The sequence below is a fragment of the Mustela lutreola genome, chromosome 8 (assembly GCF_030435805.1).
Source record: "Mustela lutreola isolate mMusLut2 chromosome 8, mMusLut2.pri, whole genome shotgun sequence".
In the NCBI taxonomy this organism is placed as follows: domain Eukaryota; kingdom Metazoa; phylum Chordata; class Mammalia; order Carnivora; family Mustelidae; genus Mustela; species Mustela lutreola.
In genome coordinates this window covers 90292781-90320584 of record NC_081297.1, presented here as the reverse complement: position 1 = coordinate 90320584, position 27804 = coordinate 90292781, and the positions used below count along the sequence as shown (strand labels likewise).

At 35.3% G+C, this 27804-nt stretch overlaps 1 protein-coding gene across 5 annotated transcripts in view; it reads left to right on the top strand.

Moving 5' to 3' along the window:
• The first annotated feature begins 11413 nt into the window (after window positions 1–11413).
• The window catches only part of PIK3C2G (phosphatidylinositol-4-phosphate 3-kinase catalytic subunit type 2 gamma), a 354883-nt gene continuing 338492 nt past the window's right edge, over window positions 11414–27804 (top strand). For 2 of the 5 annotated variants that reach the window (XR_009356772.1, XM_059185941.1), the window contains exon 1: window positions 11414–11533. Coding sequence is in view for 3 of the 5 variants with exons in the window: in XM_059185941.1 (XP_059041924.1) it covers window positions 11503–11533 (31 nt within the window). In the remaining 2 variants the exon portion in view is untranslated. Of the gene's footprint in view, window positions 11534–12499; window positions 12645–27804 lie in introns of those variants that run through there. The other 3 variants (XM_059185940.1, XM_059185937.1, XM_059185939.1) reach the window with 3 other exon arrangements.

Sequence of the window (27804 nt, the reverse complement as noted above, 5' to 3'; positions counted from 1 at the left end):
ATAAGTATTTTCATCTTCTTTATAGGTCTTCTAGGCCGTCAATAATGAATAACTTCATCTCTAAATAAACTCTATTCTGTTGAGACAGTTTGGAGCAAAGTATTATATATACTGTTTCCTGGATTGGAAAGAAATGGAAGCCAAGATCAGTTTAGTGACATCTGCCATGGGAAGGAGAAGTTGTGCATGTACAATAAATTTGCTCCTCCAAATTTAGCCAAACGTTTGTATGAAACCATTACGATTATTTGACCAGACTCTGTATCTATAATCTTCAGGTAACCAGAATTAGAAATTAAAACAGGGATTAAAAATTTATTTAGTCTCCAGGGGTGCCTGGGTGGCTCAGTAGGTTAAGCCTCTGACTCTTGGTTTCAGCTCAGGTCATGATCTCTGGGTCCTGGGATAACCTCCAAGCACCTGCACAGGGCTCCCTGTTCAGGGGGGGGGTCTGCTTGTCCCTCTCTCTCTGCTCCTGCCCCTGTTCATCTGTCTCTCTCTCTCACTGAAATGAACAGATAAGTCTTTAAAAAATATTTTTCAATCTTTAACTGATTTTTTTAATTAAAAAAAGTAAAACCTTAGAAATACCAATAGTTCCTTTAAAAATCTTTTAATTGAAGTGAAAATATTGTTTCTTGGAGATGACAAATGTGGGATGCCCTGAATTTAAATCTGAACTCTAGCTAATGACAAGTTTAACTAACTTAATGTAGTCAGAATTAATCAGGAAACAAAGGCAGATTATCTCATGTTTCATGGCAAACAGAATGTATGTGCATTAATTAGCCTTAGAATATATTATTAACTAGCACTTCTAAGGCTTAGCACATCCTTAACTGTGTTAATGATAGTGTTCCATATTTCTATGTAGTATTACTAGATATAGGGAAGCAGAATAACTTTGTTATTTAGTTTTATCAAGGGAAAAAAGTAAAATTGACAAATTTATTGCTAATACAGCAGTCAAAAAATCTTTCACTTATTCTGCATTTTCCGCATATTGGTGTCTTATTTAACTTAATCCACCATTGGGGGAGGTGGGGAATATCATATTTGCTTGAAAGAAGCATGGATTTCTCATGAGACATGATATTTCTCACTACTAAGTCCGACTTCTGGCACTATCACAATGAACTGCTTCTTGATTTTTAGAGAAGCATCTAATCTTCCAGAAGATGGCGCTCTAGAATAGTTGGGAACCCGGGTTTGCTTCCATCTGAAACACAGCAGAGATGCTTTCATTGACATTCAAGTTAACCAAAATTTTGGAAACAGTGTACTCAAACCAAATAAATGCCCTGCTGTCTTTTATTTAACAGCTTTTATAGCTCTAAGTATTTTTCTATGTCTCTGACCTGACCTTTTGTCTGGGAAAACTAGCAACACATCAGTATAGATATTGCAGCATTAAAATAAGAGGCAAAAATATAATTGAGTATGTTAGAAAAGTAGGCCAGTTCTATAGAAGAGTATACCAGCTTCTGTTCTGGCTTTCAATAAAGTTCACTTATAAATGTATTTGAATAAGATTTGATGCCACAGAATTATTATATGTAAAACAAATGCAAAATCAGATAATTATGGAAATTTATAATTTCCCAGCCATTATTAAAGATACAGTTGAAATTATAAAAACCTTTGTTTGTAATAAGCATATAGAAAAGCTGAAAAAGAAGTAGACAGTAAGAAGAGATATAAAAAGAATTTCTTTAGAGAAGAAAGAATTCCATTAATTCTTGAATTTTCTAAGCAAAGTTCTTACAAAGTTCTTTGCCTAGTGAAAAGGTATGTGGCATTATGGAAAAAATACAGTTTGGCTACAGTAATCTGATCCGTTTGCTATGAGGGACAAATTGGGAACTTTTGTCATCCTGCTGAGATTGAAACTACTTCCAGCACATTTATTTATTTCTATTGGCAGTAAGAATTTACTCAGTGGTCAAAGTCAAACTATATTTAGAATGTCAAAGTCCATTTACACTGTCAACTAATAATTTTCTGAAATAATAGGGAGTTTTAGTCATAATCATTTATGTCCTGAGAGCTATTTGTCTGAGTATGGTTTTTCACCAGTTTTTACATTACACAAACCATAAATGCATCTCTTATATAACTGTTAAGTATGTGACAATAGTACAGGTTGCCTAAAGCATGTTTCAAACACCTCATGTAAAATGTATTTAGTGCAGCACTTCTATCACAAATGTATTAATGAGTTTCACTCTTACTTTTGTGGAACTTTAAGTTGCTTGGTAGTTTAAAATACTTGCTGAGGTCAAGAACAGATACCAGATTTATATATTTGAATACTTATACTGTTATATTAAATCTGTTTTTCTTGAAATTCTCAACAAAAATGTTTTATCCAAAACATTTAATCCAAAATCAATTTAACCCAAAAGTGGATTATTCAAAAGTAATCATCCTTTTGTCTTGGTTAAATTATAACTTTTCTGCAGCCTCAATTCACAATGGATTATAGAAATATATAAACCACACCCATTTATAGGGATTTGTGAGGATGTTTGCAAATTAAACCAGTAATTTATCTTAAGTGAAAAAGACTTGAGTATACCAAGATTACATGTGACACTTTGGCAATATTAGTGTCTCTACTATAATCCATCCCTGAATGTAATAAACTCTTCAATTATTTTAAAAATATGTAAATTAAATTTACTTTTCTTTAAATTTGTCGTAAAATAGAGTTGAGTTGTTCTCAGCTAAAAAGCTATGAAAAAACTCTTTCAAATATTAACATTTGGAATTAAATAGACTTAAATCAATGTTTCCAGTTCTCAGGCAAATATCAACCAAGACAGGATGTTTAAAAAAAAAAAAAAAAAGTGAGTAAAAGTTAACCTATCTATGGGGCTTTCAGCTCTGGCTGAAATGAATAATGTTTATCAGATTTATAATTCTGCTGCAAATAACTACAAAACTGGACAAAATTGGAAAACAGAGAACTTAGGGTTGTGATCAATGAGAGAAAGGAAACACAGAAAATGAGCTCTAAGGTCATCCTGGCTTTCAGCTAGGGATCACTTTCCAATATAAGAAGTGAAGCTCAGACACAGAACAGCAATCTCCCAGAGGACCAGAAATAAAGATTGGAGTTCTGCACCACGAAGGCATCTGTTATTTGCAGGCAAGGGTTCCAGAAAGAAGGCAGCTGGTTAGAGAACTCCACAAATCTAGGTAAGAGTTATCTTGCGTCTTTGTGCAAATTGTAAACTGTGTGTGCATAGAGTCTCCACAGGCATGGCACGCTGTTCCGTAGATTTGTAAACCTAACTGAGGATCTGGGCCTGGCAGTACTAGAATATATCATAGACCTCACAAGTCAGAAGGGAAAGACTGTGTAGAACATCCTAGCAATGAAGAACTGCCTGGGTATGGAAATACCAAAAGACACATAAGCAAGATCAAGATCTATTGACAATAAATTCTTAAAATAAATGTATCAGTGCTTATTATGTTCAAAAGACAAGAAAATATGAAGAAAATGAAAGACAGTAAAAATGCATATATATATATATATACATTATAAGGCAGAAAGTAATAAATGCCTCAAAAGTTGTTGAGATAGGGGCACCTGGGTGGCTCAGGGGGTTAAGCCACTGCCTTCGGCTCGGGTCATGATCTCAGGGTCTTGGGATCGAGCTCCGCATCGGGTTCTCTGCTCAGCAGGGAGCCTGCTTCCCCCCCACCTCTGCCTGTCTCTCCATCTACTTGTGATCTCTCTCTGTCAAATAAATAAATAAAATCTTTAAAAAAAAAAGTTGTTGAGCTAAAGAACAATGCAATACTAGAAGAACAAGAGGTGTTAAGAAGGGACATTGTACTTTGTAGCTGTAGCACAAGGACATCCTCAAAGCCCTAAAAAGTATTCATGTATTTCCCAAATGCCCATATTTTGGGAATGATTATCACTATCCCTTATGTTCAAATTCTAATTATCTAAGTAAGGTAAAATACAACCATTGGTAAAGGACATCAGCCCAAACCAATCTGGCGACTTCAACTAATTTCCTTTCACTTTTAAGAGAACAATTAGCCCATTGTTTTCTTCTGATCTCCACACCTTGGGCTTCATATTTCAGCTTTGCTCTCACCCTGTCAACTCTATTGAGAATTTTCTACTGAGAATTTTCTCAGATTCCAAAGAGACCAACTTCAGCAAGAGAAAAAAAATGGATATGGCCCCTTGGTCTTGGATTTGAGAAACACAAGCTTTGGGATAAAGGAGGAATACATAATCAGTTTTGTTTTTATTTTCTTAAAAATGTAGAAAAATTCACTCTTGACATGTTATGCAAAAAAAAGTCTGAATTCCTTTTTAATAATCAATAGCGTTTCTTTTTGTGCACTCTGTACTCAATATTAATTTTACACACACTTAATGATCTAAGAGAGCTCTCAGTTGTTATTAGGCTTTAATTTATTTTTTTCAGAATGGAAATTAGAATTAATTAGATATTACAATTAATTTAATGATTGCTGGCATAATAGTCAATGGAAAATTTTTTGTTGTAAATATTCTCCAAAAATAATTATTGGAGAACAATTAAATTTTTATTCTAAATTTGTGGAATATAAATATTTGTATTATTCTTTTTTTAAAGAGTATATTTCTTTTTTTTTAAGATTTATTTATTTATTTATTTGACAGAAAGCACAAGTAGGCAGACAGGCAGGAAGGGAAGCAAGCTCCCCAGTGAGCAGGGAGCCCAATGCGGGGCTCGATCCCAGGACCCTGGGATCATGACCTGAGCTGAAGGCAGAGGCTTTAACCCACTGAGCCACCCAGGTGCCCAAAATATTTGTATTATTCTTATTTTGAAGATACACCCAGCCAGGAATAGTCAGTTTGAATCTTTGACTTATTTTTTGTGAGTAATGCAAGTAAAATTTTAAGAAAAATATCATTTGAATTTGTGTGTACTATAGTAGTTTTAATTTAAACTCTGCAACAAAGATACCCAAATACAGCAGTGTAAACAGGATAGCATTTTCTCTTTTGTGTTTTTTCCGTCTTCTTTATATCTGAGGTAAGGATAAGAACAAGCAATTCAGGGTCACCTGGGTGGCTCAGTCAGGTAAGCATCCAACTCTTGGTTTTGATCTCAGGGTCAAATGAGGTAATGATCTGAGGGTCATTTGGACCCTTAGATCATTGAGCTCCATGCTTAGTGGGGAGTCTGCCCAAGATTTTCTCCCTACCTCCCTCTTCCTCTGCCCCTTTCCTGCCCCCCCCATAAAATAAATAAAATCTTCAAAAAATAAAAAATAGCAATTCCGCTTCCCATCCTCAGCACAAGGTATCCCTATCCAAGGTGGCTACTCTATTCACCACCATCCCCCGGTGTGGGTGGGGAGGAGAGGATGGGGAGGAGCAGAGAGGAGGTTGCATACACAATCCTTTTAAGGGCACAACTGGAAGAATCACACATCACTTCTTTTCACACTCCTCTGAGGAGAACTAGTAACTCGCCCACATCTCTTCGAAAGGGGAACTGGGAAATGTGGCCTTTCAGGGGGTGGCTATTACTCTGAGGAAAAAGGATGTGACTTGTAGCCTGCTACCAAATTTCCTGCCACCACATTTCCACATATCTGCTCCCTCTACACACATGTACACATCCAATATTATAAAGTCTTATTCCAAAAACAGAAGAGTACAGTGTTGGAGGTACAGTGGTAAGCATAGGTAACTTCCTTCTAAAACCATGAAGAATAGGAAAAGCACAACGTTCATTTTTCAGAGCGATTGTCAAATTCTATTGCATAGGAATTTCAAACCTTCCCTTGTCTGGCAGTAAAATTATGAGAATAAATCCTGATTCTATTTTCTGGGAGGAATCTTTCATCCCTTGTCATGTATGGTTCCTGGTTTTTGTTTTTGTTTTTTTAACTATGGGGTATTTTTTTTTACTGTGGAATATTTATCCACTATTTCTTTTGCCATTGGGACTGGTTTTCTTGTGACCAATGTGATTTACATGCATCGTCCTGGTGTAATATTAAATGAATGAATTCGCTGTCCTACATGTGTCCCTGTCACTCTCAAAAGTATTCGATGACCCTATAATCACCTCCTCACAGGAGAACTAGATGCTATCCCATTAGAGACTGCATCCGTTCTGTGGGCTCTATTCTGCAAAGCCGCCTAGGGAGGCTTCTGAAGTTGCTTTAAAGGTCAAACACACATCGTCTTTTACAAATCAATACAATCCCTAAAAATCTTAGTATGCTTTTGGTCTAGTTACTGACCGTCAGATCCACAGGCAAATAACCATCACCAAAAATCTAATGTAGACAAAGTTGTTTTTGCTTGCAGAACCTTCCTAGTTTCTTTGCTCAGCACGTTTCTGCTTCCTTTCAATTTAACGGTATCTACTTTGAAACTATCTGAAAATATTAGTTTAGATAGGGAAGCATCACCTTAATACCACCTTTGAAACTAGAATGGACCCCAATTAACAGAGAAGTTTTAATGGGGGCACTGGAGGCCTATTTACTGATAAAGCCGCTTCTTTAAAGCCACCTCTTACAACTAGCCCAAGTACAGTCTGTCATAGAACTTTGCACAAGAAACAGCAAACATGTCTAAACAGACTGTTTTTTCAATGTTCTGAGTTCTTCCAAAGAGTTCACGAAGGTTACATGTTCTTTTAGCAACTAGTCTACCTTTTTTAAGGATGAACGAGTGACAGTTTTACCCAATGTTGTATAATGGTGTCACTGGGATCACTTGTATTCCAGCCTGCAGTATCTGTTCTTGCTTCCCACTACTTGTTAGAACCAGGCTTCTTCTTCTTCTTCTTCTTTTTTTTTTTTAAATATGGGAGAGTTCTACTTTTACTAACCAAGTTATGTTTTACTTAAGATTAAGATGCCACTAAAAAGAGACTAAAATATAGCATTCTAAAGATTTTATTTACTTATTTGAGAGAGAGAGAGAGTGAGAGAGAGAGCAGAACAAGGGGAAAAGGGAGAAGCAGGATCCTTGCTGAGCAGGGAGCCCCACATGGGGCTTGATCCCAGGACCGGGCGATCATGACCTGAGCCCAAGGCAGATGCTTAACTGACTGACCCACCCAAGCACCCCCAGCGTTCTAAATAAGATAGATGCATGTCTCATAAAATAATGTAGAGCAATCTACCATTCTCAACGTGTAACTTCTTTCTTCAGTCAGGGAAGTGGTTCAACTTTTGCCTTCACACCGATATCAGTATACTGCATGCTAGATCATTTTATGGACAAAACTCAGAAGTAGCAAATCTAACATGTTTAAATTCCATTATCTAGAACTTAGACACACAGTCATACCTTTCAGTAAGGGAGAAAGGCAGTCTTTAATGGGATAGATATATGACCGGTCGAAACCACATTATGGAAAGGGATGAAGAACAGGTATGGGGCAACAACTTACAGTGTGACATGCCCCTTTGTTAGTCAAAAACAACTTACAGGAAAGAAAAACATAATTCAGATAATACAGTACTTTCAAAAAATAATGAAAGGAAGAGCCAAAGCTGTGGGCTCTACAGTGGAAAAGTATACTCCAGAGCAGACACATCCAGGAACTGAAGCCACCCCTGGAACTACTGAGTACAAACATTCCACTTTAAAGGCAAACCCATAAACAGAAAACTGGGAATTAGCTGTCACCATTACTGTTGCCACAGCTGCCTCCCAACGCCCAGGAAGAGAGGAATAGACGGTGGAGTGTTGCTTTGGAAACCATGATCTTGCTTGGCAGTAGAAAAGAAAATCCAAAGCAACACAAACATTCCTTGCTTCCACCTTTTAAAATGTGTTCCAATACATCTTATTGGTAGAACCCAATTCTCATCCTGACTCCTGGGAAGTATCACTTTAAGGTTTTCAGAATCTTCAGGCAGACATGTACAGAAGGAAAAAGGTTGGAATGGTGTTCAGTGAACCAATCTCCAGCATTCGTCAGTGCTACTAATGAACAATGGGCTCCCCAGGAGAGCAGGTATCCTTAAGATACTGTTTTATTTCAACTGAATACCCTTTAATGAACCTTTCATTTGTGTTTACTCTTTAGTAATTGAATAATCCTTTAGAAAAAATGATTGGATTAATTTTACCAAGAATGTCAAAAATACATTTGTGTAAGGTTTAGAAATATCAATATCAATTTCTTGCTCCTTTATTCTAGACTTTAAACAAATACTTTTTTCTTTTAAAGATTTTATTTACTTATTCGACACATAGAAAGATCACAAGTAGGCAGAGAGGCAGGCAGAAAGAGAGGGGGAAGCAGGCTCCTGCCTATCAGAGAACCCAATGTGGGGCTCAATCCCAGGATTCTTAGATCATGACCTGAGCCAAAGTAGAGGCTTAATCCACTGAGCCACCCAGGCACCCTTAAACAAATACTATTTCTGAAGGTCTGAAAGTTCTATCTTGATAAAGACTTCATACTCTATTGAAATACTTTTTCCTTACCCCCCCAGGTTAAAGTGAATGAAAGAAAACAATTTACTTTTCATATAGCAGAAATGCAACTAACATTTAATTTCAAAATGACTTGATCAAAATGACATTTCTTTGTTGGTTTCCTAGTATTTGAAATAGGGATATACAAATAATTTTATCATATCTGCAGCTGCCTTCACCTGTTTTTCAATGAGGTACTAACTGTGTTCAAATCACCCTGCAAGGTAGGGCTGGGAGAAGGAAATGTAAGCTTCTTGATAGCGAGGACCTTGCCGGTTTATCAGACTACACCCAGAATCAAGCAGTGCTATGCACCTATTAGAACCCTATCAGAATTCTTGACTTAATAAGTAAGGTCCTATTTTCAAAAGAATTTATGCAAATAATATTAAGAGGAATGAGCGGTAGGGAAATTGCTGAGCGTGTATGAAACATGCATGTTGCCAGTCTCAAGGTTATGAATTATAATGCTCTGTATGAAAATTTCAAGATTACTTTCAAATTCATCTTACTGTTAAAGCCTAGGTTGAAGAATCTTTCCCAGGTTTGAGGCAAGATTACAGGCTGACTAGCAAGAGACACTTATAGAACCTATTTTGGAATGTGTTTTCTAACAATTAAGGCATTTAACAAAAATACTTAAAATTAAAGTATTATTAACAAATGAATTAGATTACTTTAAAGTGGGAGGAAATAAACATATGTAGAAAAAGAAGCTTATATGTACTTGGATGTTAATTTCTTAATGCAATGAGCAGGAAAGTTTTAGGAGTCTATCCACCAAGACACTTAAAACTCTTGTTTTCAACACTTTTAACTCTGCATTTTGTAATAAAAAGCATAGATTAGATAACCTAAAGTAATATTAACACAATACACAGGAAATGGAAGAAACTGATACTGTAAAGATTGCCTTTTTCCCAAAAGACTTGGGATTTCAGCATTACGTCTTGAATGCTTTGTCTTAAATGCTTTGTCATTTTGTCTTAAATGCTTTGCCTGAAAAATGAGTATACTTCTCGGTAAGAGACAAAGTTTTGCCTGTTTAAGTAGTAGGAATAGAAAAAACCATGAGAAATTAACTTACAGAAATAGCACAATTGTCCATCTGGTTTTATTTTTAATTAAAAATTCTACTGAAGGGGCGCCTGGGTTAAGCCGCTGCCTTCGGCTCAGGTCATGATCTCAGGGTCCTGGGATCGAGTCCCGCATCGGGCTCTCTGCTTGACAGGGAGCCTGCTTCCCTCTCTCTCTCTGCCTGCTTCTCCGTCTACTTGTGATTTCTCTCTGTCGGATAAATAAATAAAAAATCTTAAAAAAAAAATTCTACTGAAATAGGTAAGCGTACATATAAAGTAAGGAAATAAATGGTATCGAAGGGCATATTTTTACAGAAAACAGAGTACAAGGTACATTTCAGTACCTGTTCTTGTTAAATAATAGCTATCAAACTGTGCTAAACTTAATCTTTCTGTTCCTCCAAGATTAGATTGTTCCTTTTCAAACAGTTCAGCTCCTCAGCTTCTCCTCAAATGTACACAAGTGGACTATAACATAGGATAAGAGATTTGTAGGTCCAAAAATGAAAAATCCAATTTTGCAAGAGAGTATTTTCTTAAAAATTAGTGGCCCATTTTAGGAATTAGTGTAAAGAGATAATGAATGTTTAGCATAAATGTAATAAGGAAAGATCATTACATGTAAAGCTATTTTTAAACCCTTCTACCTCTCCAGAGTCTCAAAGTTAAGAATCAAAATCTAGGTTATGATTAAAATATAAAAGAGCAACCATTTTCACTTTCCATTTCCAGGCGAAGCTTCCACTTTTACTTAATCTCTCACACCTGTGTTGCTCTGTAAGGAAAGGAGTAGGAAGGAAGGATGCACATTTTAAAACTTTGATATTATAAATACCTTTTCATAAGCAGCACTGAGAGTGAATTAAATTCACAATTTTCTGTTCTCCATCCTTCCATCCAAGAAATCCAGTCTTTAAAAAACAAAACAAAACAGAGGTGGCTGGGTGGCTGCTCAGTGGGTTAGGCCTCTGCCTTTAGCTCAGGTCAGGATCTCAGGGTCCTGGGATGGAGCCCCACATCCAGCTCTCTGCTCAGCAGGGAGCCTGCTTGCCTCACCCCCTTTCTCTCTGCCTGTCTCTCTGTCTACTTCAGATCTCTGTCTGTCAAATAAATAAATAAAATCTTTAAAAAAATACTAATATAAAATTGAAAGAAAGGAAAAAAAAACAAGAAAAAGTGAGGCTCCTATGATTATATTTTGGTAACAAAAAAATTGACCCAACATATTTTTGGTTGCTAAAACTTTCTCCAATAAAGGAAGCATGCTTCTGGCTGAACATAGTTCTTGGATCAAATTAGACAATTTTATGGGCTGCCACAAAATTTCCACTCATTGCTCATTTTAACAGCAATATACCCAAATACCCACACCTATTTTCTTGCTAGCCTTCTATTTCTGTTTTCTTGAAATATGATTAGATAATAAATATTTTAAAAATCAAAATTTACTACGGTCCTGAGGTTGAGAAAACAAAATTGACATTTTGCTAAACTTGAAAAAAAAAAGGAACATATTAAATAAAGAAAATAACTTGGTAGTCAAACTCACAGAATGGCTAGAGTAATATTTTCAAGTGTTCACTTCTGCGTCTGCGAATTGAAACCACTTGTTCCTGTCCCCATCCACTTCTGCATTCAAATTCACAGTAATACGAGCAAAAACACAGCATAGAAACATGCTCACCTTACCTATTTTTTTCAAAGACATATTTTTGTTTGCAATTTGCTGTTTGGCACAAATTCTGTTTAGCACGGAGAAGTTAATTCATTGTTAAGTTCTGTGCTTTTTTCCATATAGCCTTCCAGGGTTTGATGAAAAATAGATTCCTAAACAAGCCAAACCTGCCAAACAGGAAGAAAAGCTTTCAGTGGAATCATAACGTTCCCTTGAAATAGAAGTGTTTTAGCTTGTACGAGCGTATTTCTCTCCTGAAAAGAAATGAGATCATGTTTCATTTCAGGAAGATTTATGCTTCAGGTAAGACACTGAAACAAGTAAACTTCCTGTACTTAACCAATACATAGAAGAGTATTTGAATTCAAATATACGGTTGAGGCAAAGTAGCTGCTTAATGTTCTTGTAAAACTTAAATGGTAGAGGAGTTTAAAAGCTGAGTAAATTGGTAAATATTCTCTGATACACGGATTATGCCTTGATTATCTCTTTTCTCCCTCTCTCCCCTTTCCCTCCCTCTCTCACGGACCCTGTGGCTATCGTATCCTTTATGTCATCTCCTAACTGCTCAATTTTATGTCCGTCAGAGTCTTGAGCCAATTTCAGTCATGTCTGTTGGTAGATTTTTTCTTTGTGTACATTTTCTTCAGTATCTTGAAGCTGGTGCTAGTAGTCTACAGACTGCATGCTGATGGTGACTCCAAAAGGATTTTCTTGTTAAAGAAAGGGTGGATATTCTTAACGTATAGGCTTCAAACAGACTGGAGTCCCTGCTGGAGAAAAGCAGCTGTTTTCTTTCTGTTTTGTCACTCCATGCTGGGCTCCGAACTGGCAGCTCACTGAAGGCCAACGGGGTGTCCCAATCACCCCCTTAATTGCTGACCTGGCAAACAAATCGATTTCTAGTATTATTTCTGGTCTTTCTGGTATTAAAGACAGAAATTATATGCCTTACTTTAAAAAAAAGCACTTATAGTATGTAACGTGTATATAGTGTCAAACTTTTAAAATACTTTATCTAACGTCCTACTGTATATCAGATAACAGCAGAGAGGTTAAAGAACACATGTCACTTACGTTATGAATAACGTCACCCAGGTCATTTGAATCAAGGTTTTCTTGTTCCAGCTCAAGGGCTCTTTCCATGACATGCTACTCCATACGTGTCTATTTGCCTTCTGGGACACACAGAAAGAAAGTCTGTGGATTGAGCACAGTAAATAGTACCAGGACTGAGCAGGTAAAGATGGCTACAGCCAGCTTCTATGCAAAAGGATCACGTTAAGCAGATGCGTTTACTGATTCATTCAGTGAACAAGCTCATTTGTTGCTACTATCAGCCTCCGGGCCATGATTTCACTTTTTTTCCCTCTCTGAGCTGGGATCATTTTCGCCGTGAGGAAGCCCTCTTCAAGTAAGCAAACAGCACAGTATAATTCTCTAGGAGTTTAGAAAGAAAAAATGTTATGGTAGTCGTTTCCTGTCTGGAAATATATTGGGTTGGATGTGTAATTAAATTATTAGTTTCTTTTCCAAATTTATGATCCGATAAAATGATATAGAGACAACCATAGCAAAAAAATGAATCCTTGTAATTAGGCATAAATCTATTTCTTATCAGCTCTTAGCAATAGTCCTTTAATGATACGATTTGTACATTTTTAAGTTATTAGTTACTTTTCTGTTGGATGGAGTATTTTCAAGAATTGTTTTCTGCTACAAAGGATGATGTGTATCTTTGAACGTCTAACTTAGCACAAACATGTTTCTTTTCTTGACAACTTTGTTTTATATTTCTAAATATTTTCCTTTTTATTGTGATTTTTTGCTTTTTGAGTTATTTAGAAATGTTTTGAAGTTGAGTATTTGTGAGTTGTTTTGTAAATTATCTTCTTTTTATTGATATTTAATTATATACTGGGGTCAGAAAGAATAGTCTGTATAGTGCTGACTTTGAATTATGTTAGAAGTCACAGATTAGGGGCTCCTGGGTGGCTCAGTGGGTTAAAGTCTCTGCCTTTGGCCCAGGTCACCATCTCAGGGTCCTGGGATAGAGCCCTGCATTAGGCTCTCTGCTCGGTGGGAGCCTGACTTCTTCTCTCTCTGCCTACTTGTGATCTCTCTTTCCGTTAAATAATAAATAAAATCTTAAAAAAAAAATTGCCCATCACCTTTCAACAAAGTGATAAGGCAATAGTCTCCTTTAAAAAAAAAAAGTCACAGATTATATGGTCAATTTCCATAAGCAACACTTGTCCTTGAAAAGAATGTGTAATTTGCACTACTTGAATGCAATATTCTACATATGTCCATTACAATCAAGCTTGTCATTTTTTTCAACTCTTCTGCATGCCTAATGATATTTTATCTAATTGATCTATAAATCTTGTGAGATTTCTATTTAATCCTTTCATTATGAAAGTGGATTTGTCAGTTTCTCTTGTAGCACTATTATGTGTAATGGCAGGAATTCTGAAGGAACTGCTTTCAGTACATACATATCTCAGATACCTAGAAGGTAAATTCAGTCTTTTAGTTCTAAAGTGCTTCTTTTCTCCTCTAGACATATATATATATATATATATTTTTTTTTTTTTTTCAGATAGAGCTGTTTGGGCTGTTTATAACATAATGACACCAGTTTTCCATTGTTACTGTTTGCCTGGGATATGTTTCCCTGTCCTTTTCACTTTAAGCAATCCTTATCCTTGCATATCTAGTATGTCTCCATACACTTCTCCATACACCTCAGATGGGCTTTTTTCTTTTTTAATACAATGTCACAATCTAGAGATTTTACAAAATATAGTCAGACTATTTACATTTATGTGCTTCTGATACACACCTTTTCATTTTTACTGCTTTAGAGAAGGCTTGTATTTGTACGATTTTCTCTATTTTCCTGACATCATTGGTCCTTCTTCCAAATTGATCAAGGATTGTTGTTGCTACTGCTTTCATTTCTTTCTCTCTCTCTGCTTTAGAAAGATACACCCTCTGTTATCTTAGTGGTTACATCTAAAAATTAAGCATGCATTCCTGAAACATCTACAATTATCCGTATTTGTACTTCTTCCTGGACAATACAAAGAACTTTTAAAATCTGAATCACCCAACCCTGACTTACATAGTCTTGTGGTCTAGTATTTAATTATACCTAGTTTATTTGATCTCCAAATTAACAATTATTATTGTTTGTACAACCAATGATAGTTTAGAATTATCCACATATTTACTATAATTTTACTCACCATTCTTTATGAAAACATGTTTTCATCTTGTTCTACTTCTTGAAAGACAGTCTTGCTGAATATTGATTGACTTACATTCCTCATCTGATTTTTTCACCGTCATTGTTGGCCGCCTCTTTTGTTGTGATATTTTTGCTTAGGTTCTGATTATTTTCTTATAATTGTGCATCTTTGAATAGGAGTGATTTTTTTCTGAGACAGCTCCTTCTTGAAAGACTGTGTATGAAGGAAGTCAGAAAAATTAGCTATGTGAGCACACAGCCTGGATTCAGATCTATTGTTCAGAACATTTTCTCATCTACTCTACCTTTTGAGTAAACATGCTGCAAGACAGAAAGACATCTACCTGGCTCACATCGAAGGCTGGGATAGAAGGTCGGATGGGCCATGGCAAGGTATTTGTCCAGCTAATTTAAACCAGTGTCACCACTTTTGTTCTCCTCTACCTTTTGAGACTAATAGCCTGTCCTCTAAAACCATGCATGGGATGTCTGCATGCTTGATTACTCAGCAACACGGTTCTTCAATTATTTGGAGAATGCTCTTTCTTAGAGCCTTCATGATGATGTTCCTCACAGTATTGAAATAATTCTATAAGATCGGATTTGTTGTTTATTCATTGTGTGTAGGTGTGCACATGTGCGCATGTCCATACGTTTGCATATACACACGCATGGCTAATTATTCAAACTTTAAGAAAATGTTTATCCAGAGAAATCAGCAATACGTGTATATTCTGTTATCTTTACTCTGATCAACTATGTTCTGATTGAATCCCCTCAGATGTGCCCTATTTTCTGTTCCCAATGAGCTTTTAATGTATCCAAATCTAAGGAACTAAAAATAATTCCACACACCCATACCTAATTTCAAATTATCTGAATACATTATTACACACATACAGGCAGGCACACATGCACACACACACACACTCAAACACATACATCCTCAGAAAAAAACTGCTGTCAGGAGGTTTTTGATCTTTTTTTCAAAACTTACAGTGATTTTATCCAAGAACACTGTATGCTCTTTGATGTAATTCACCATTATTAGCCACCCCCTACTACTGCTACCACTTTATAGCTCATTATTTTCACTTGATTGGAGTTTCAGAGTTGAAGAAGAGGGAAAATAACACCTTCTTTTTGTAACATGCATATAACATTCAAAATTACTTTCTTAGATCATTCTCGGGATTTTCAGCACCGTAAAAGGAAGACCATGGTCTTATCTCTATTCAAGGTCATATCTCCACTGTCTACCACAGTGATTGGAATAGAATAGGTGTTCAATATACTTTCAATTTATGAATAAGAAGACATAAACACTGATTGCCTCAAAGGGAAGAACTCACACAACACAGGCATAATGTTTTTCTAATCTTTGAAACAGAACAGGATAGAGGCCTTTCCTATGCCTTTCCAACAACTTACTTTAATTTATTTTTTATTAAGGGTTCACATATTTACCACCACATTTGGTGGTAAAGCAATCCACTTTAGTAAACTGTCATTTCATTTTTTGTGTTAATTTTTGTGAACTCATGTCAATTTCCAGTTACTTTGCCAACCACATAGCTTTGCTATTTCAAATTATTTTTAAACCTTTAGAGTTATCAAATAGTTTTCTAGTGCTAAATATAACAGATGAAGTATACATATACTATTTCTTAAAATCACAAAACCATAAGTAGTGTGCAAAATTTTTAAAAAGACTAAAAATCTTCCTGATATATATTTTAAAAGTACAGTATTTGGTTTGCTAATCTTTATAGAGTACCATTTAATTATTTTTGTTACCTCATGCTTTAAGTTTATGTTACTACCAATCAACAATTTCTTATAATACTAGTTGTCCAAAAGATGATATCAAAATCACTGATATCAAGAGTGGGTTGTTGAGTTGATCTCTTAAAATAGAATAATCCTTTTTTCTAATTGTTGAGGGTTGATTCTAACTCTTCCATTTTCTAGCTATATAAGCTCTTAAAAACACTTACATGCTCTGTGCCTCAATTTCTTCTAAAATGAAGATATTGATAATGCCTATTCAATGAACCATCATTAAGCTTAAATTTTGTATAGGATTAAATGAGTTAAAAACAGGAAGCACTTAGAGTAATGCTTTGCACCTCCTTTACTATTGAGTAATCACTCAACAGATGTTTGCAATGGTTGTAATTATTAAATTTATTTTTTTCCTCCTAAGCAGCAGTTTCCAGAATATATTCTGACAGACAATCTTTCAGAAAATATTAATGAGCGTGGCTAGAAGGGGTATGGCCATGTCTGGGTATTCATTCTCGTGTTAACAGAACACAGAGTTAGACTTAGATCTAGTCTGGGCTAATCCTTGTACTTCCCTCTCTGCCTACCACTGAACCCTGTGATTAACCCAAAAAATGTGCATATAATCTAAGCCTGCTCAATGCGATTCCTGCTCTAAATTTTCAAACTGATGTCATTTACTATACGGGAAAAATACATTTCCCAAAAGTCTCTACCCATATTTCCCATCCTGAAGAAAAGGTCCATTTTGCTGTAGAAAATACAGAAGCCAATGTATCTAGAGAAAAAGAACTTCAAGAGAGAGAAAGAGAGGCTTAGTTGTGACAGTGTTCATGTTCTTACTTCACATCATATTTCCTATTGCATTTTCTGCCACTGGTGACTAAGAGGCCAGACCCAAAACAAAAGTGCTCTCAAAAAAGTATCTTGAGTAGAGTAGTTTTAAAATGCTACAAACTATAGCCCTTTCTTGACATTTTACAAGCACAGTAAAATTTCTATGTATTTTTACATTAAAACAAACAAAAACATGCTTATCTTAGTGTAAGTAAGCATTTCTCAAACATATTTGGGCATTTTTCCTGACAACTCATAGCAAATGACAAACTTGTGTTTCACAGCACAATCTAATGTTTCACAATGGTTTGAGAACCACTGATACGGGATTCTCACGATTCCACATTTTAGTCCTTTATTCCCTATAAAACTTACTTTACAATTGTAATCCATATTTAGTGGTGTCAACATTTTTTATCCAGGTGATTAACTGTGTCTGCCCAGTTACATCTATTAAGCGAACCAGTATTTCTTTCATATCTAACTTAAACTAAAACTGAAACATGCTAAGGTTGATTCATGCATTTTTCTTTTTCTTTGATGCATACGTCTATAACTGTTTAGTTAGTACACTGTTTTAATTATTGTGTCTTTAAAATGTGTATTACTCTTCATACACAAGTCCCTACTAGCATTTTTTCCATCCTTTTCTTTACCAAAACTGCCTTATAATCAGCTTATCAGTTTCCCAAATAATGGTATGAATTAAATATATAAATTCTTCCAAAGTTTATATTTTTTTAATTTCACATCATCTCATCTTGAAATATTATGCCTCCACATTTTTAAGTACTTAACACATGCTCCATACATTAGCATATCATTACAAATAATAATAATCTCCTCCTTTCTAATGGTTATACCTTCATTTATCTTATTGCATTGGCTGTATTTCTAAAATAATTGACAGAAAAAATAATTTTCTTATTCTTGATTTGAAGGAGAAATTTTATACTGTTTCTTCATTAAATAAAATTTGGTTGTTAATATGTGCAAATTATTTTTATATGCTTAATTATGTTTTTCATTTGTAGTTCACCATTTAAAAAATCATAAACATGAGAATATCAAATCCAAAAATTATTTTTCTGCTATGATTTATTGGTGAACTGTTTGTTAAGAGATTCAACCTTGGGCAGATTAAAAAAGAAAAATTATAAAATGTAAACATAAAATTTTCACTAATAAGTTGTGTTGGTTAGAAATTCCCAGAAGCATCTGTTAATTCACTTTTTAAAAAGTGAACACACACACATACACAGACTCTTATTTGATACATAAATGCCCATATCTATTATAACTTCTTTAGAAATTGCAGTAAAATGCTCTTGATGCTTTTTGTTCTCTATTGTTTTCTAATATTAGACACCAATATTTACTATCTTATTTAATTTTGTGTGTTGGTGTGTGTATGTCTGTGTGCATATGGTATGTGTATGTTTGAATAATATATTTGGCAACACTTTTAACTTTACTTTGATGCATTTTACGTTTCTATTGCAAAAATTACACAATTGAGAATATATATATATATATATATATATATATTTTTAAGATTTGTTTATTTGGCAGAGAGTTCACAAGTAGCAGAGAGGCAGGCAGAGAGAGAAGGGGAAGCAGGCTCCCTGCTGAGCAGAGAGCCTGATGCGGGGCTCAATCCCAGGACCCTGAGAGCATGACCTGAGCCATAGCAGAGGCTTAACCTACTGAGCCACCCAAGAGCCCCGAGAATATATTTTGAATGGTTTTTAATACAATTAGCTACTTATATTTACTGTCATTAGAGATGTAATTAATCCTGAGTCACTCTGTTTTTTGTTCTTAACTCATATTTTTAATTTCCTATTTCCCCAGTGATTATAATGTAAATGTCATCAAATTTTGATTCTTCTAGCATTCTAGAAACTATACATGCCATTTGTCTTCAACTAATAAGACTCTATAATACATAACAATTTTACATATAGGTTAAAAATATGTATGACTTATTTTTTCCCCCGATTTTATTTATTTATTTATTTATTTATTTATTTATTTATTTAGAGTGTGAGCTGGGGGGCAGGGGCAGTGAGAAAATGAGAGAATCTCAAGCAGACTCCAGAGTGAGCACAAAACCCAACATGGGACTTGATCTCATGACTCTGATACCATGACCTGAGCAGAAACCAAGTCAATTGCTCAACCAACTGAGTCACCTTGGCACCTCTGAACTTATTTTTTCTTAATCATCAATAAGAATAAAACAGCATAATATAATCCCCTTTCTTCTTATAAAACAGAAAACTTAGCATGCCTTTCAGTTTTAGTTGAAAGGCTATGATTTTCATCTAGTTTATTAATACCAAATAACTTTTGAAGTTATCATATTTAAAATTATGTTTACAATAATTATTAAGTCTAAAGTCAATATTAACCAATTTTTAAAACTTACTCATAGTTCCCTATCCTTGAATTCTTATTTTGGTTAAAATTTTGTCAACCGATCCACCTTTTCCATTAGAAGGGTACAAATATTTCTGAGCACATATTTACATGTAAATACGTTTTAGCTGATCTCACAAAATGGAAAACTGAACATTCAAAACTATGTAACTATCTAGCCATTGTTCCCTTGTCTTAAAGGTGAAGTCTATGTATAAGCTAAATTTTTCTTTCTTTTTTCTTCCCTCTTCCCACGTCACCTCCTCCTCCCACTTCTTTTTAAAGGTAAATACTTAATTTTTGAAATTTAATAAGTTTACATATTTTTTCTTTTTTTTTCCTGGTTGGGTGTGTATGTGTCGTGTACATATGCAGGTTTGATATGCATATTCAGAGCTTTACTCAGCCTACTTTGATTTACTTTTACAATCTTTAATGTTACCTTTCTATTCTTTCATTTTATTTTTAGAATTTCAGTATGATGTTAGCTGTGCTTTCTCTGTTGCATTTGCTATAACACTTCCCAATCATTTCTACCATTAGCTCCTTTTCCTTTGTATTCAAATTTCATTTTCTGCTGTGCCAATTCTGCTTTTATTTATTTTTAAACATTTAATTAATTTGTTTACTTGACAGAGAGAGAAAAATAGAGAGAGCATGAGCTACGGGGAGAGGCAGAGGGAAAGGGAGACACAGATGCAGGGTGCTATTCTAGGACCCTGAGATCATGACCTGAGCCAAAGGCAGATGCTTAACCCACTGAGCCACCCAGGCACCCCCCCAATTCTGCTTTTAATGACTATTTTTAAATGTGTGACTAAATTTTTAGTTTCTTTACATTTCAACAGCTCATTAAGCTCTGTTTTTATTAACACCTCCCTTTTGCCCAATTTCTTCTATATTTTTATCCTGTATTTTATTGCTATGTTATCTTATACTTTATTTTTATATCATATTTAATCAAACACATGGTTCCTTAATTTTATAAAAAAAAAACATATAGTTTGGGGCACCTGGGTGGCTCAGTCAGTTAAGCATCTGACATTGGCTCAGGTCATGATATCAGGGTTCTGAGATGAGCCCTGCATTGGGCTCCCCATTCAGTGGAAAGTCGGCGTATCCCCCTTCTCTCCCTTTCTGCTCCTTCCCCTGCTTGTGCTCTCTCTCTCACATAAATAAATAAAAGCTTTAAAATACATCTATAGCTTAAGTTTTTATAGAATTTTTTTAGGTTTACTATCGCATATATTTTTCCAAAGTAATTTTTCCTTTGTGTCTTGATTGTTAAAGTCATCTTACTTCTTACAAAATATTTTCACTTCAGGTGCCTGGGTGGCTCAGTGGGTTAAGCCGCTGCCTTCGGCTCAGGTCATGATCTCAGGGAGCCTGCTTCCTCTTCTCTCTGCCTGCCTCTCTGCCTACTTGTGATTTCTCTCTGTCAAATAAATGAATAAAATATTTTAAAAAAATTTTTTTCACTTCTCCTGTGTTGTTTTTTTTTTTTTTTTTCTTAATTACTCACCTTTCAGGAATGAAGGTTTTCTCCACTGATGACTCATATCATAATGTCTGTACCTTCTCCTGACTCATTTTATTTTTACCTGGTTGCTGTTAGAACACGTTTCTTAGTTTTTCAGCTAGAGGAACAGTAAATGTGAGCTGACTTTGTTTAATTACTGAACGCTAACAATCAATTTATCTAAATTCTGAATTTCATCTCTCTTGTTTTTGTTATCTGGTTGACGACTTTGAGAAGGTAAACATATTTCTAGGTAATTCTAATTGATATATAGTCCTTTTCCCAAAAATAGTCTACTTTTGCAATTTTTCATGACACTTTCTCATCTCCCATTCCCAGATGTAGTAAACCAAATGCTTAGGCACTGTAGACTCCAGATATTTGCAATAATGTAAAATTTAATCTTAGAAAGCATGTAAAATGAGAGTTGATACAGCAGCTCTGGCTATAGATATCTTTTTTGGGGTTAGGAGGAAAGCTGAGCAGACTCTAGATCCAAATTAAGCAGTAGCAGGGAAATGAGTCATCTCCTTACCATTTTTCAGGCTGGCAGATTTATTCTCCTTCAGATAACAAAGCAAGTGTTTGCCATTTCTTCCCCCTTCTATTTCAGTTTGATCTGCTTTGACTCGTGTATAGTGAAAACTGGGGTGATCAAATGAATAGTTGTCAGTTTGTATGGCTGGTAATGTCATAGTCATACTACGAATATATATTGTTTGGTTTTTAAATTTTTTAAAAAGATATTATTTATCCATTTGAGAGAGAGAGTGGGAGAGGGCAGAGAGGGGGAGAATGTCAGAGGGAAGAGCAGACTCCCTGTGGAGCTGGAGCCCGAGGAGGGACTCAAGCCCAGGACTCCGGGATCATGACCTGAGCTGAAGGCAGTCCCTTAACCAACTAAGCCACCCAGGCACCCAGGTTTCTAAATTTTTTTTTAAAATATAGGATTAATTTTTTAAATCACTTACTTCCAACCAGGCAGCATTCTAAAGAAAACAACTGAACTGATCTTGAAAACCCCAACTTTTTAAATTACCATTATTCTAAGATAAGGAAACTGAACTCATTTACTAAACTCATGGTCTATGAACAAATTTTTATTTTGGTAATTTATAAGCTTTCCAGGATGTTTTAAAATTTTCTGATTCTGCCTTACTCTTTATTTTTTCATCTAACCTTTACATACTGTTGAATAACATTCAACCAAGTAAATTTCAAAGATTTAATTGACTTTATTACTAAACAATTCATTAATCAGTCAGCATCCTATCTAGCAAATAGAGGGCACTCTGAGGAGTTGTACACAATGGAAGGTTTTTATAAAAGGAGGATGGGGCAAGAAAACAAAAGAAAAGGATTATTTCAAGCAAGGCTGCTTGCCTTGGGGGAAAGGCTAGGGGTCTTATGCAGATTACCTAATCTTCCTTTTGGGGTTGGGGGAAATGGAGGGGGCTCTAAGCAGACTCATTGGTGTGATTGGAAAAAATCCTGACTGACAGTTAAGACTGAATTTCTGGAGGAGAATGAAACTGTAATTATATTAAGGATTAAGCCCTGGTTTGGAAACTAGATCTAAGTGACATTATTTAGGGCCTACGGTTTACTTTTAAATAATACTATTTCACTCAATTTGTATCCTATGTTGGTTTTTAAATGCATTCTTATTGTTGTAGATCCTATGTAGTGAATAGTATTATATATGCCTTTTGGAGGTATATTTTAAGTAGAACACACATATTTTAAAGGAAGGCCTTGTGGTGTATGGGTTGGTACCACTGTATTTATATTATTATGTTTTTCTCCTACACTTTTTTTTTTTTTTTTGAAGTAGAGTAAAGCTCGTGTGCATGGGGGGAGGAGTGGTATGGAGGGGCAGTGGGAGAGGGAGAGAATCTTAAGATCTTAAGCAGAATCCACACCCAGCATGGAGCCCCACCTGTGGTTTGATCTCAGGACCCTGAGATCATGACCTGAGTCGAAATCAAGACTTGGACACTTAACTGACTGAGCCACCCAAGTGTCCGCTATACTTGGCTTTTTAAAAATTTCTAGGATCTCTCTCTAAATCATAGTCAAATAAAACTCATCATAGCAATAGCTCAAAGATTCAGCTGGAAAAAAAAAAAGATTCAGCTGAAATCTTGATTTCTTTTCTTTTTTTTTAATAAACATATAATATATTTTTATCCCCAGGGGTACAGGTCTGTGAATCGCCAGGTTTACACACTTCACAGGACTCACCAAAGCACATACCCTCTGAAATCTTGATTTCTTAAGAATTCACATTATGTGCTAAAGATTATGTTAATATTAAATCATTAAGTACATACCTCTTTATACCTGTAATATCTTGAGCATTTATTTATTTATTTTTAAAGATTTTTATCTATTTGACAGAGAGAGAGAGAGGGTCAAGCAGGAGGAGTGGCAGGCAGATGGAGAGGGAGAAGCAGGCTTCCTGCTGAGCAGGGAGCCCAAAGTGGAACTTGATCCCAGGACCCTGGGATCATGACCTGAGCTGAAAGCACATGCTTAAGTGACTGAGCCACTGAGGTGCCCCTATTTTGAATATCTAATTCACCTATAAATCTGAATGTATTTGGTGAAAATGTGGACATGTTTCTAGCTACTAGAACAGTATTGAATACCATGTGGCTTGTGTGTCTCTGCTCCCACTTCTGCATCCAGGCAGATGGTGGTAATGGGGCATTATTGCTCCCTCAGCTTTGCTCAGCCACACAGTTCTTCTCAAACTGTGTCCTGGAAAGCTACTGTCATGTAATGAGATTTCATTTGTGTGATAAAACTATTTATTGCTTTAGTTTCAGATGCATATTAGAGTTCCCCCAAAAGAAAAATTTGGTATTGGCTTGCTTCTGCTACTTATTTCAGATATTTACAGAAAAGGTAACCTTTTGCATGTATGGAAAACTTTGCTAAGCTATGTTAGTATATTTAACAATAAAGCTTAAACTAGATGGAAATAAATATGATCAATATTTATTTATATAAAATATCAATTTTTATATTTATTTTAAAATGCCTAGATTCATGTTTTTTAAAAAGGTAAAATAGATAAAAACGTATATATTGGAGGATATGGTAGAAAAGCAATTTGCTTTAGTTTCATGAAATTATGTTTAGCCCCTGGAATTGTCTTATTATTGTTTCCCAAGAAAATACTTAAGGGTTAAGTTCCTAGGTCAGATAAAACAAATTAGTCCAAATGATTTTGGATCAGGATACAATGAAATTAAGCTTAGTTATATAACTATTTGTGGTTTTACTCTAATTCTAGGCAGTTTGAAATGCCAGAGAACAATCTATTGCTGGTACTTTATAATGTAAATGCATGTTTCATAAATTAATTCCTTTTAAAGAATAGTCTCACATTCTAAAAATGTGACTTGATATGCCTGAAATTGATTACTATAAACATACTAATACATTGTTATTTAAACAATTTCAAGATACTTAAACAGCTAATTTTAAAAACAAGATCAGAATTAACTAGTGCTTTGTATTCTGTGCCCCTTCAATGTAAGAAGAGTGACAGAAACTCCAAGTTGCAAAATATAGAGGGAAGCACTGTTTTCCAGATGATGGTTAATCTATACAAGGTGTGTTGTTGAAGTCTTTCGCCTTCCTTTACTCCCTTTTCCTAAAGGGAAATCTGGCTCTCCCCAGCACCTGCTCCTTTGTAGCCCTCCTGTGGAAGCTATTCATTCTCCCATGACCACTTACCAAGCAATAGGAGGCAAGGCCAAGGTTCATCCATATTGCTTACAGGTCCTTCATTTCTAAAATTCTATTCTTTTTTTTTTTTTTTAAAGATTTATTTATGGAGCACCTGGGTGGCTCAGTGGGTTGAGGCCCCTGCCTTTGGCTCAGCTCATGATCTCAGGGTTCTGGGATTGAGCCCCACATCGGGCTCTCTGCTCAGTGGGGAGCCTGCTTCCCTTCCCCTCTTTCTCTGCCTGCCTCTCTGCCTACTTGTGATCTGTCAAATAAATAAAACCTTAAAAAAAAAGATTTATTTATTTTTGAGAGCGAGAGAGAATGTGGGGATGGGTGGGTAGGGTTAGGGGCAAAGGGAGAGGAAGAGAGGAATGTGTGGCTCCTCACTGAGTGCAGAGCCTGAGGGCCCTTCATGGGGCTCCATCTCCCGACACTGAGATCATGACCTGAGCCAAAACCAAGAGTCGGCGGCTCAACAGACTGTGCCACCCAGGTGCCCCTCTAACACTTTAAACAATAACAATTCATAAGTAAACTCTACTCTTCAGAATCCCATAACATCTTGTTCTATTGCCTACATCCCTCCTACTTACTAACATCCACTGACCTTGTTTCTCCACATCTATTAGGGATTTCTTCATTAGCTTAAAATTCTGTATCAGAAAGCACAATATGCTTGGCTGCCTTTTGTGTGTGTGTGTGTGTGTGTGTGTGTGTGTGTGTGTGTGATGCTAGCAGCCACCAATACTTGATGCCAAGTTTTTATAATTCATGACTTGTTGTAAACTATTGATAACCCAATTTATCATTCTTTCTTCATTTATTAGCTGCAATATTTCTACAAAGAGAAATTTCACCTTAGTTATACAGGAATCATTTCATATTAAAAAAGACAAAACAAATGTTTTATGATGTACTTTATTAACCCTGTGTTCTAAAAAGGCAATTAGTTGTATGTGTGTATGTGTGCCATTATGAATGTATGCATTTAAACACATATGGTGTGTTTTCATCTATTTCAGTTATTACACTTTTTGGCCAATGAGAGCTTTTTCAAGTTGGCTCTCATTTCCTATTGGTGCACACTTATATCCTCTGCTAGCTTCCTTACTAACTACACTAATTGGATCTCTTAAACTCAACTTATACATTATTTTCTCTACATCAGAAATGAACTGGTACCCCAAGTAGCCCTGCTTTTAATGAGTAGTATTTCAATGTCACAGCCTGGATATTAGTGATGTTCACTGCTATTTAGATGGGCATTTTTTTCTAGGCCTTTCCAAGGAAGAATGCTATAGATAGGTAGATAGAGATGAGAAAAAGAATCTTTTTTTTTTTTTAAACTTCATGAGATCACCCTGATGCTTCCAGTTCTGATCCTATACTAGAGAGAACTCATTCTCAAGGGCACAGGGGATCCTAGAATATTCATTTGTTTTATCCAGCATTACACACTTTTCATTCCCTTATTTTTTCTTAAGATATACTCAAAGGAATTGAGCGAATTACTGCTTCAACTGCTTTATCATGCTTAAATAAAAATTTAGCAATACTTAGAAATCAAAACATGCTTGAAACCAGGTCTCAGTGACTTGCTAGAAATTATCTCTGATGCACTGCACATTCTTTCTTTTTTTTTTTTTTTACAAGATTTTATTTATTTATTTATTTGAAATGGAAGGAGAGCACAGAGGGTAGAAAGGGAGAAGTGGACTTCCCACTGAGCAGAGAGCCCAATGTGGGTCTCAATCCCAGGACCCTGAGATCACGACCCAAACTGAAGGGAGATGCTTAACCCACTATGCCACCCAGGCACCCATGTATCACACATTCTAAACAAAAACATACCCAATATGTAAGTCTTAAATATGTTATTCATGAATTTACTTCTGCTTTTTCTAAGGCAAAATAAGCTTAACAGTATTCTACATAAACTGCCCCAAAACAAAACGGAGCCCGTGTCTATTAAAATTATTCTCATATTGAATAGTAGTATAAATTTTTGTCTACAAACTACTTGAAAGAGCTGTGTTTTATCATTTTTGTATTCTAAGTGTTTTGCACAGTGCCTGAGACACAATAACATACTTAAAAAAGAGGTACTGAATAAATACATGTACAAAGAGTAAATGCAGTTGATCTTTGAAAAGCATGGGTTTGAACTGCATGATTATATACAGATCTTTTCAATAAAGAAAATTTTTTCAAGATTTGTGACAATTTGGAAAAATTTACATTTGAACTGTATAGCCTAAACAATGAAAAAATAAGAAAAATTAGGTATATTATGAATGAATAAAATATATGTAGAATGTAGATATAGGTATTTTTATTACTACCATAAAATATACACAAATCTATTATAAAATGTTAAAATTTATCAAAATCTACACACACACTTGCAGACCATACATGGTTCTATTCAGTTGAGAGGAATGTAAACAAATGTAAACATGCAGTATTAAATCATAATTGCTTAAAATAAACTGTAGTACATACTACATTACTGTGATAATTTCATAGCGACTTTTTGTTGTTATTGTGGTAAGCTCAAGTGTTGCAAATATCCACTTACAGTGCCATGTGATGCTAGTCATTTTCATGTGAGCAATTTCTCTCTCTAGTAAACTGCGTATTGCAGCAAAAAGTGGTTTCTTGAGGTTCTCGAATATTTTTCACCGTGGTTAGTATAATATTGTCAGCCTTGAATAACATCATGGGACCCATACAAAGTGTCACTAGCGATGCTGGAAGTTTGCCCAAGAAGCAGAGAAAGGTCCTGACGTTACAAAAAAACGTTGAATTGCTTCATATGTACTGTAGATGGAGGTCTGCAGCTGCAGTTGCCCATCATTTAGAAATAAATGAATCCAGCATAAAAACTATTGTAAATAAAGGAAAAGGAAATTCATGCATCAATGACGGCAGCCACACTAGCAGGCCTAAAAACCTTGCACTTGTGAAATATCTTTTGTATCCCACTGAAAATGCAGCTTTTATGTGGATGCAGGTTTG